The sequence below is a fragment of the Trichoplusia ni genome, chromosome 8 (genome assembly GCF_003590095.1).
Source record: "Trichoplusia ni isolate ovarian cell line Hi5 chromosome 8, tn1, whole genome shotgun sequence".
Taxonomy (NCBI): Eukaryota; Metazoa; Arthropoda; class Insecta; order Lepidoptera; family Noctuidae; genus Trichoplusia; species Trichoplusia ni.
In genome coordinates this window covers 2,698,905-2,711,492 of record NC_039485.1, presented here as the reverse complement: position 1 = coordinate 2,711,492, position 12,588 = coordinate 2,698,905, and the positions used below count along the sequence as shown (strand labels likewise).

Below are 12,588 nucleotides of genomic sequence, written 5' to 3'. Positions count from 1 at the left end.
GAGTCGACGTTTTTTAGTAAACAGATATAAAGATTTTGCTCCATTTACAGTTGTTCTAGTTTCCATTTTTTTTTCGTTCATAGCTTGATCGTTTTCGATGATAACGATTTTCGGTTCGCAATTGCCTTCACTAATTACGCCGTGACCGGTCACCTTACAGAAAGTAATTAATTTCGTTTGCACCGAAACGTGACTAGAATCTCAAAGAAGAATTTGCGAACATTGTTGACGTTTGCGTCGTGGTTTCCTTAATTATGTCATTCCGTAGGCTGTTTTTGAGATGTGCCAATTTATTTTCTGAATATTTGATTGGAATAATACAATTAATTCAAAAGTTATGTATTTTTATAGTGGTTTCTTAGGTTTACGCGAATATTAGACATTGAAATGAAACTACTTTTACGGATTTTATCGCGGTTTAATTTTAGATTTGTCGACGCCGCTCAACGAAGTCTGCAGTCGCCGACCATGCTGAAGGTTCCAGCCATTATATTAGATTTGACCAACCACAGATCCTCGCTAAAGAATCCAAATTCCTACCTAGGATGTTTCGCGAGGCTATTGAGATTAAAAAACACCCTAATTTCAATAGAGAAGATGGCTGGAAGATATCACCTACTTGGGATCCAATAATAAATAAACTCAAGGCCAAACCCAAGAGCAGCGCTGCAAGACATCAAGACACAGTGAGCTCATACTGCGTAGGTCGGACCACAAATAATTAATTAAAATATGAAGGTAGAACGAGCAACATCTCCTGTCAAGACGAACGCCAGCTCAGTCTGCCCGTGACCATGATACCTGCAAAGGTTTCGAAACGTCGGGAACTAAAATCTAAAATTAAACCGCGATAAAATCCCTAAAAGTAGTTTCATTTATGTATTTTTGACAAAACATTTTTTTGTTAATCTAATTACCTAAAACCATCACTTTTTACTGCATTTAGTGTCGTATGTCAAGCGCAAACAAAATCAAGAATAGTCAGAAATCTCAAATACCTAACAAAATCACATCAAACTAAAGCCAAGCCAAGCAAAATACCAATTACAGAAAGGAAAGACGGATCGTTTATTCGAGAAACTAGAACAAAAGTGAGCCTTCATAAAGCTTTGTCCAAAGCCAAGCGTCACACGTCTGCAAAGCTAGAGCGCAAATAAACCAGCCAACTTGTTCCGGAAACCACAGTACACTAGTTCTGAAATAAGTTCCAACCATAGGAGTTCGTTCTAACTTAGTTTCCTGACTTTGGATGTCACTTGACACGGTCTGCATAACACGTGTTTAAATTGGATCGTCAAATAAAGTTATATCATAGTTTAAAGGTAATTATCATTTGAGCCACGCCAAATTTTGGGACGATTTGTGAAGCTTATCAGTGACCTTGTGGTTTTGACTCTGAAGCTCTGAAAAGGATTTTGAACTTAAGTGTAATAAAATATGGTTCATTTTCGTTTAACCAAATCAATACACATTCAAAAAGTTTTCTCATGGAATTTGGATCCAAGATTGGTACTTGAAACTACTTAGACATAACTTAAATTTAGGAACTCGATATCAAATGCTTGTAAATAGCAGACAGGTTAAAACTTAATAGTTATATAATAACTTTATTTATTTTGAACTTTAAGACAATAATACAAAAGATTTGGTAACACAGCTATTTCTACAAACTCATTTGTAAGATTTGGATTTATTAAAAAAATAGAAAATTAATATTTTAATTAATAATAATATTTAATGGTACTTACAGTTAAAAGATCCCGAGAAAAATACAATTATTTAACATTTTGTATTGTTCATTCCATCAATTTGATATGTCAACTGTCTACAAACTGTATAAATGTAAGAAGTATGTAGAATGTTTTTGTCAGCAAAATATAATCATACATTTAAACGTGAAGGCCCATCTGATGTCGACGTATCGAACAACCCTTATCAAATGTAGACATTATGGAGCCATTCGTCTAGCAAACAAAAAAATGACTAGGAAGACAACATCATTTCTTTTGTTACCATATTTATTTGTAGTTCCTTTTCCCGTACTGTAACGTTACGTAATATACTATGGGGGATCCAATGGAGTATGGAAAATGGAAGTTGACTATTTGTATTAAAAAATATGGTGTTTTTTATGAAAATAATTTATCAATGATAATTAATCCGTGTCGGAATCGGAAGGCACGTAAAATTGTGGGCCCGGCTGTTATTCCTACATCTTTGACAGTCGTTACAGGTAGTCAGAAGCTTGAAAAAGTCTGAAAGCCAGTCTAACCAAGGGGTACCATGTTGCCCAGGTAACTGGGTTGAGGAGGTCAGATAGGCCGTCGCTCCTTGTAAAACACTGGTACTTAGCTGAAACCGGTTGGACTAGTAGCCGACCCCAACATAGTTGGGAAAAGGCTAGGCCAATGATGATTTTATGAAAATAATTTATTCTTAAAAAAAGACTACGACAGAAGCTAAAAAAAATATAGTTGATTATTATAAAATGATTCAACGGTTACTCACGCGTTTTTATCGGGACTGCCCGACTAGTTTCGGACCCAAGGAAGTCTTTAATCATGAGCTGACGAGGTGGAGTCGCGAGTCGAACTGCTCATTTAATAATCAATCAGTCCCCGATAGCTACTATAAACAATTGAGCTCTTAACAATTTAATTGATATCGTCCACAATGCACTGCAAACAGCAATGAACATCTCGGTACATAGTTTAAAACTAACTAAACAGTATCAGGCAACTCAAATAGACGTAGGCGCGTTCTTGCACTCAAACAGGATGAAGCACGAACGGTTTCGTCAAACAAAATTCAGTATTCTGTGCACACGTAGGAAAATACAATAATTCGAACGTGTCCAACCGATTTGTCGCATTGCAGACTCTGGTTTGGAAAATTTTCAATATTTCCCTACGCTTAGAATTGAATTTTGTTGACCTATGTTGTTCAATGTTTGACTTTTACGCCGATAGGAACTTACTGTTCCTAGTGGAACGAACGGATTCGGTCGGAGTTTTATTTCGTTTTTGTTGATGAAAATTTGGCCCGTTGTCAAAATCAGATTATGGTTGGTTCTATACAAGAGATTTATTTCGGATAGGTTGAATAGAATAAGTTTTCTGAAGGGTATCATCGAAAAAAGTTTTTATGGGAAAGTTTTTGAAAAAAAAAACAATATTTTTTGTGATAAACTCAGATACTTGAAAAGTAATTTTATCAAGAACTTTTCTCAATAAAAGTTATTATATTGCCATCCCATTTCTCAGAAGTTAAAAAAACATTTCAAATGTTAACTAACCTTTTTTCTTTACAGTGGTTTCTCAGTAGTGGCACCAGAGGTCGCGGTGCCGGGGAAAACTACAGCAATCCTGGTGACTCTTCATGGAAGAGCCGGCGATGAGACGTTAGACCCTCTCAACGTGACCGTCAGACTTGAAACACAAGACGAAGATAATGATGTCAAACTACTCACTTCGGCGAGTCAAATGATTACAGGTGAGTTACTACATATCATAAAATTTTCAAGTCTTTAACTTAACTGCGGTATTTAAATGAAATTATGTACGTGGAAAATTTTAAACGTTTCGAATATTTACTAGTTGTATTTTTAGAAGTCTTATTTCAAAGTCGTAATCAATAAGTCCCACACTTGTTTTTTAAGATGTCTTTTAAGATTCAGTCCACACAATCACGTTCTGAACATCATAAAGGAGTGCATAAATGAAAATTCATTTAACTTCAAGAGAGTCAGAACTTGTTTTATTCATTATCTTATCCGTATGTATACCAAGCGTCGTTATTGTATCTCCCGTGCAATAATAAAGAGATTCTGAAAAGCTTTCAACGTTAAAAGTGCACTTTCTATAAAAAAGATAAGATTTATTATCAACTTCGAGTCTCAGCTAGGTTTTTCTCGTTCAACTGTTTGAAGGATTGTTAAAATAGTAAAAAATGCTCGAAACAAATCTTTGTGTTGCTGTTTTCTTGGAAAATGAAGATCTCTTTGGAGACTGTCTACCATTGCGCTTTTTACCTCAATAAATTACTATCACTTTGAAATTCGATACTCTAATGGAGTAAAAATAAACGAAACACTTTGTAATATACAAATCGAGTAAGTATATCGATTAAAGTAGTCCTACAATTTAACAGATCTTCACACTTGGCATTAAACTGTTTTAGCTTTATTTTGTTGCCAACAATTACTTCCCAACATTTCCCAACGCTTTTTATTGCTATATCAAAATGAGAATTGTCATAAAATCGAATAATAAAAATTGTAGGAAACGCCGTCTAATATGATTTTGATGCTCCGATCCCATAGAATCGTGTCCCAGATTCGATCAAGTTATTACTACCGTAGTAAAAATCTCATTTCGTTCGCCAGACGTTGCTATTGAAAACTCGACTTATTGCCAAATAGATATAAACTGTGCTCAAAATTCACGTAACCGGAAATATTATCCTTACAAGTACCTTGTGATATTGATATTTGGCAAAATAGTGAGACCGGCGGTGTATTTGCCTCGAAATACATTGAGGATTATATCAAGGAAGATATTTCTTACAGACGGAAATAATATTGGTATCGTTAGTTATTTTCCTCTTATTGCCAGAAAAGGCAAATTCCTTTTTTGGATACTCAGTTTTCTTATCATATTTTTTTTTTGGTTTATTATAAATACTCTTTACGGGATCATTAAAAACTAATCATAAAAATCAAGTGTTAACAACACCTTTCGGCATAAAACTCATTACACATCCGTGTCAATTTCCACAAGTTTCCGAACTCACGCATTTAAAACCTCCATAAAATTTATCTCCTATATATTACAGTACCCACTTCACGTCGTAAACCCACGTAATAATATCATCAACTAAACCCAAGTTTTAATACGAAAACTTTACAGGGCCCGCATAAAACCATGTATCTTGAAGTATGAAAAGAATGCAGGGAAATTCTAGATATTTTTCCAGAATATTTTTATACTAAGTGAGTGCAGACTCGTGGGGAAAGGATTCAGAATAAATATCAATTTACGATGTCTGAGGGAATCATAAAGACATTTCGAGTACTGCCGCGAAGTTCAGCCGTTCTACTATCATGGAATGGCTGTGCTCTTACTAAAGTTTGCCTTTTAGTGTCGTGTTTTGTATTCCTATTGTCGAGTTTAAATAATTTCATTACTCAAATATATTTCTTTTAGAGATACTGTTACGGTTACTTTTGACTTTTGTGGTATATGCGGTGGATTATATGTAGTTTAAAGTTCTGTGGATATTGGATTGGCACGTTGATTTGAATATTTATTTTGAGCTAGTTTTTATTCTTGGACATAAACTGAAGTTTAAATGAGTTTTGAAAGTTTTAACTTCGTTCTATCCTGATCTTTTGTTAAAGCACAGATATACTTCTCAAATTCCGGTGCTAAAATTCTATTGCCTTTTCAAATGAAGTAATTTCTTCAAAATTTAAAATCAAAATCAAATGGCGTTCATTTTTTTTTAATGAAACCTTTCCATTTTTTCCTTCGTGAGAATAAATCTTAGCTAAAACCTGTGGTAACATATAAAAAAAACAAAACAAAGACCGCATTTCACACTATTCCAAATAGGAAAAAACAACACCTGAGAAGCGAAGGAAAAGATGACATTACAAACGCAAGGAGCATGAAATTAAACTTCAAGTGGCACACGCTTCGATAAGTAATGCAAGTTACAGTGAAACAATCCGGAGCACATTCATCTATGTCCAGATAACGTCGGATGTGACGTCAGCCGGCTCACTGCAGTATGCTAGCTTTTATTGTCGTTACTTCAACGGGGAATAAAGTTGTGACATTCATAGCTGGTGTGAACTGATTCAAATATGAGTTGACCGTGTTATTCTCACTCAGAAGGATGAGTGTCTTTACAGTGCGCTTAATTTGCTGTATTTTAAGGAACCTAATTGTTTTAGTATTTAGGATGGAAAGGGAATCGTGCTGCTGAAGCTGTTCGGTCTGTAAGTTCGTCTGTCACCAGACTGTATCTCATGAACCGTGTTAGCTAGACAGTTGAAATTTTCGCAAATTCTCACACACATTGGTTTTTGGATCAATTTGTTCATAACAGTTTTTTTTGTATTCGTTTTTATAAGTTTGCGTCTTTTTTTATCCGGCTTCTAAAGCCGAAACTTTAACGGAAAATTAAGTTGTATCAGCTTACATATCTGGTATACTTACTAATTCAAATATGGTTTGCTGATATTTCTATTCCACTATGCGAGAAATGAGAAGCAGCAATGCTCGTTTTCTAGGGCTCTGTCAAGGATATGGGTAAGTTTCCGGAAAAGAAGAAATGTATTTCTTTTGACACTGTAACAACGAAAATTAAAAGATCGAGGTTAAACAAAATTGTTACGATCATATTCTGCTGATGTCTGACAAATCAATTTGAGTGAACCGACATTTTTTTTTCTTTTCAACTACTCTTACTTACTCGGACCGTTTCAGTAACTTAGCAAGGTTAACGTTAACCATTTTTATGCTGTGTCGTTTGTTAGTTTTGATACATTTTGTTCGCTCCGAGAGTACATCATACTTTTTTGTTTTTATTTTTTACTCGATTCACTGCAGTATGTTAGCTTTTATTGTCTTTACTTTAACAGGAAACAAAGTTGTGACCCGTGGTTGTGACACAGCTTTCGATGCTGGTGTGAACGAATTTAAATATGAGTCACGAGAGTTTTTTAATAATTATGAGAATTGTTGGTAGAGATTAACTTACTTTTAAATGATTTTGATACGTCCAAAATATGTTTATCCATTCGTTTTACTTTAGCTGACAAAATTATTTAATTAGTTTTAATAATAAAATAATGTTTTAGAAACAATATTATTCAATGACCCCCCCCCCCATCTCTATTTCAAACCTCTCTATCTTTTGCAATTTCTGGTCACAGGCGCTCCGCGTATTTAACTAGATCATCACTCCAAAAAAAGGATTAATTAGTTCGAAAACAAGTTCATCTTATCTAATTATCAAATATCTAAAGTACATCGTACAAGGGTATAAACTCAAACAAACTTACGTCTAAAACGAAACAAATAAACATCAATTTACAACATCTAAGTTTAAAAAGCTTTAGCAACATTAATAATATCTTTAAATTTAAGATCTCAGACTTACTAACTTCAGATTAGATTAATGAAGTAGATTGGACACCTAACTACCCATTAGCAACTAATGGATTTTCACCCCTTTCTTTTACTTAGATTGAGTTAATTTATTGAATAAGAGGGTAGAAGTTAGATGTTACTTACAATCCAGGCGCCTGTACAAAGACTTAAAGCAACTCCGTCACCCGTGTTAAAGCGAGATAGCATATTATAATGCGTATAACGTCGTTTCCCTCGCACAACGGCAAAATCCTTCAAAATCCAATATCCAAAAGACTTCATAGTAAGTGTGAGTGTTCTTTAACTGGTTTGATAAGTTAGTAATTAAAAGTTTACGTATTGTGTTTTAAAGTTACGAATTTCGATTAAGAAAATGTGAAAGACAAGGTTTATACCCACTTTAAAGATAGTTGAAGGTCATTGGTGCCTGAATTGAACTTATTTTTAAGTTTTCTAGGGTTTATACTTTTGGTTATTAATAAGCTCGAGTTACTCCCATATTTATATTTAACATAATACCAAGCATGTAACTAAAATGAAATTCAGCAAATACTTCTTAAATTCAACAAAACACTAAACAGACGTATAGCAATAATAAAAGAAAAATACATCTACAAACCCCCACAGTTGCTCTATTTCATAAACTATACCAATAGTCACCAAATCCTGGTTCATTAACTTCCTACCGCTGATCATTTAAAAACCAGTAAGTCAGAAAATAACGAACCGAAGCTGACCCGAAAGTTCTGAAAGAAATTCCCGAACTCAAATTATCGGTAAGCGTCCAATTGGTCCGTCATCAAACTGATTACGAACGCTTATCTTAATGCAGTAAGTTTTACGTCACACCAGCCCAGGGGTCCTACTACAACATCCCGCTACAAAACTTCTGCATTTGTGGAAGCGAAACGGCGATACGTCGTAGAGCGGCATCTCTTTCTTCCAGGACAGAAATTGTCTTACATTGTGAGCTGATGGTAGGTCCCCAGAAGTTTACGAGGTACATGTGAGCTATATAGATCTTGTTGCAATTGGGTCGAATGCTCCCGTCCTTGCCATTTTATAAGGCAGCGAGGGATCAACAATAAACGTGACTTTCGTGTTCTGTTTCCTTTAAAATATTGCTGGTGCTGTATGTTTGGTGAACGTGAAACCATTACATTTTGTAAAAAAAAAGGTTAAGGTTTTCATAATTTAAAAATAAAAAAAGACTACTAAGCCAAAACAATGCTGTCAAATTTTGATAATTGGACCCCAATTGATTTTTTTATAATTCGATTAAATGTCAGGTTCTAAATTTGCAACTTCCGTGGTTTTCGCATTATTAATGTTAATTTAATTTAAATCCCTCATAAAACATACTTTTTACTTCAATCATACCATATTTCTTTGTTAATTTTGTGTGTTCTTAAAAGCGATGTGTTGAACTTAATGAAAAGGCAAGAAATGATTTATCTAAATAGTTATACTTATATTTATAGCGTGATCTCGTAGTTTCCTTTTGTCGGAGCTCCAAGCTTACTTCCTTCTTCATTACGTCTATCTTTGGCGATGCTAAAAAACTTAAAGGATTCTTTTCACGTCCACATTTTGCATAACTATTAGCCCTTTTTTTATTTTGTGCAATATAAAGTATTTGATGTTATCTAGAATTAAAGTAATTAAAACAGTTTTTATCAGCAATAATTTTTCTTGATCTAAGATAATTTTGTTAAATAGTGAAAACACGCAAATCCCTTGTTAACATTTTGACATTACATGAAAATAAGTTTTAATATTCAGGGCCCTAGAATTTAACCTTTTATTGAGTTTGGGGATCATTGCCAAAGCAATGTTATGAAAATTGTGACTTATGAAACGATACATTATTCTTATACCTAATTATATGCTTTCATTCATTTTATACCTATACTTAAAATACATATTTAACATAACTGTTAAAACAATAACAAAATATAAAACAGTATAAAAGTACCAAAATCGAAACACAAACAGGAGACCAGCCATTTGACAAAAACACATCTCATTAAAATTCATCGAAAATCGCCGACCATTAACGCAATTTCACATCGAACCCAAATCGATAGCCGACAAAATAAAACAGCTCCTATCGTTACGCTAAAGCTACCATCCCGGGAGACTTTGTAAATCAATGTGTTAATAGCTCAAAGCGATTGGCAATCCCCTTCAAAGATATCGGATCGCGGCTTAATGAATCATGATTGCAGATAGTGCAGCCAACGTATGCAGATAGCGATATATAAAGTGATGAGCAGGTGTGTCGAGTTGGTTTTTGGGTGATTAGGTATTGGTGGGTTCGGTAATGAGGATTGGTGATGTTGTTTTGTAGTATTTGAGGCTGTTGTTGTAATTGAGACAGAAACTGATATGCTGTTTGAATTAATTTGTCAAATATGTGTGGAAAATTTGACGTAGACGAAAGAAATTGTTTTAATAGAGATTTTGGTAGATTATTTGTGAAGTTTCCCTACAAGTAGAATCAAAAATTTGTAATCCCAATAGACTGGACCAACAATTATATCATTATAATTAATTACATACAGATAGCTTCCTGATCAATATGTGTGTTCACATCTTTTTCCAATAGCTAAATTATTTTTATAAGTAAATACCTGTAATTGGCTTCTTGTTAACTTAACTGTGTCTATTCTAAATGTGTTTAGTTGTAAGTCTTCCATGCTGTATTAAATAAATAAATAATTAGACACAGAAAACAAAAAAATCACACTTCTTAAAAGCCAAATCTTCATTTCGGAAACTTTCAAAAAAACAACAGCCCCCCAAACTCACAGTTTGCATCAACCCGATGCACTTCCCAATCTCGAACACTGATTCATACTCAACATCTGGTGTTAATAGTTCAAAGTGATTGCTAATTTTATCTCAAAGAATTCCTATTTGCCCTGCAGTCGTGCCTAACGAAGCGTGCCAGTGTCAGCTGCGCCGTCTCATCAGATCATACGGAAAAATTAGATCTGTATGGAAAAAGGAAGATGCTCTTGTTAGTCGACTCGTTACCGGTACGGTTACAAGTAAATATCGGAGCGAGGGAATTTGTTTGTACGAGAATGTTTGCTGTGACGTATGTACGCTTGTATTAGGGAGGAAATCGGTTTGCGATGGAGGTTTTCTGGTTTATTGGTGGTTGGATGCGTTGTTTTTTTAAGGTAGATTTCGTACTTTTTTTTCGTATTAAATTTACGTGCGTTTAATATCTGTAAGTTCATAATATTTTATACAAAGAAAAAAAACTTTTAGTGCCTTAAAAATATTTTATTTGAATGAAAAAAAAATAAGACAAATTGGGATGGTATATATTTAAATTTTAAACACAACATACTTACTGCTGCCTCAAAGCTGCAGAATAAAAACAAGCAAAACCAATGAGCAAAACAGGCAGACAAGAGAATATGTTTAACAAAGAAAAATGCATTACTAATTCACATCATCGCTTGAAAACAAAATGAAAAGTTTGCTCTTGCAATCCAATCGTTTCCCGTCCTGAATGCCTTTGAAAATCTCTTGTTTATGCGTCCGAACAAAGGCAATCTCTCAGATTTCTATGCAAAAGACTTCCTCTGAAAAAATATTATATCGTATTATGCATGTTGATATTTTTCTCCAGACACCAAATAAAGAATTGTAAGCAGCCAATTGAAAGATGTCTTTTTATAAGCGTTCTATTTTGACACCCTCGCGATTCTTTTGAAGTTAAGCTTCTAAACTTTCTGGCCTACATTTATTTTTGGCGTATAAAAGCCTGGCTGCTTTTGCTTGTCTCTTTGTATGCGGGTATTTTTAGAAAGTTTCTTTGTATTTAGACATAGAAATAGAAGGTATTTGTAGTGATTGTGGCGATGAGGTATTTTTTTAACCTCTGTAATTTTATTTATCTGATTCTTTAGATTATACCTTACGAACCGAGATGGCGATAGGTATTTACTTTTTGAAGCTATATAAAGACGGTTTGAGACTTCCATTACATAGCATTCTCTACTAGTCGACTATAACAGTTCCATTTTAAATGTCAGTAATCGCAAAGTAATAAAACAAATAAACGAAGTCAAGCATCAAGACCTTTCGATACACTATAATTACAAAAACAATTGATGCTTGGGATCTCAGGATCTTACAAAACAAATTACATTGAAAGGTGAAAAATCAGCTCGCTTAACTACGCTGAAACTATGCAACATCGACTATTCAGTAAATAAAAATACGTTACAAAAGGAACACCAATTTTCCGGCACATGGACAGATTTGCGTTCGAAGAAACTTGGCAGCCAATGTAGACTAAGAAACCTTATTTTTCACTTTGAAAAATGGCGCCTCTCCAACATCAATGTTTGAAATGTATTATTATTTTGAATGTTGTTTTATTATATTATCTGCAATAACATTTAGGTACTTAATGTAATAAGCTTATAACGTTATTACCACACATTAGTGCTTGGCTCTAGCTAATGCTGAACCTGCTGCTATTAATATAATTAATTATGTTTCATATTATAATCAGTTAATTCAACTAACTTAATAATTATAAGGTACGTTATATTTTTCATTGAGTAGTTACTTAATGAAAAAATTGTATTGGCATTTCCTTGTCTTATTTTTACGGATACTTTAGTAAGTGAGTTCGGCTCGCACTTCGCCGGTTTTATAAACAAAATGCAACCGTACAATGCGTAAATTCCATAGGTACACTAAAATCTCCCATTTAACTTAAATATCGTTTTCGATATCGATAGTTATCGAATATCGATAGTTTTGCAATAGTAAAATATTTATTTTCTACGTTTTCAATCTTTTTTTGCGTTTCCGAACTGAATACGTCGGTTCGTTATCGCTTGCCACTTTTATCTATGCTGATATTTCTTTGTGAAGCAAAAATATTCGGAACTGGCAATTTTTGTTTAAGGTTGCCTGGATATATTGCAGCACCGTCGCAAAAAATGTGAAACTATTTTTTTGGAAGTTGATTTTGTTTTAGGAATTTTTGACATTGTGTTTTATAGTAAAAGTTTTATATTCTATGAAAATTCTGTCACGGCGAGGTTCAGTAAAATTTAATAAATTACAAGTTATTTAATTTAAAGATTCTTTTATTTTGTCAGCATCATCGGTTAGTTGTAGTTGACTACTAGATATACTCCTCTCTTAATTATTTTTTATGGTTTGTTTCTAACCACGTCATTAATTAATTCCAAAAATCTATGTTTAAACAAATACACATTCAATATTATCAATGAAATTGTTCAACAACTCTAGGTGAATGATATCCAAAAATATATGCATAAAACTGTAAATACTTTACCAGGACATTCGAAATAAAGGAATGTGTTTGCCCCAGTTCTAAATCCGCAGTTAATTTATCACGAACACAGTATTTTTTGCACAAACGTGGTAACCC

General features: G+C 33.7%; 1 protein-coding gene across 1 annotated transcript in view; it reads left to right on the top strand.

Moving 5' to 3' along the window:
- Nucleotides 1-12,588, top strand: part of LOC113497044 (C3 and PZP-like alpha-2-macroglobulin domain-containing protein 8) — a 143,864-nt gene that overhangs the window by 30,351 nt on the left and 100,925 nt on the right. The window contains exon 3 of the mRNA XM_026876479.1: nucleotides 3,311-3,492. Coding sequence (XP_026732280.1) covers nucleotides 3,311-3,492 — 182 coding nt within the window. The remainder of the gene's footprint in view (nucleotides 1-3,310; nucleotides 3,493-12,588) is intronic.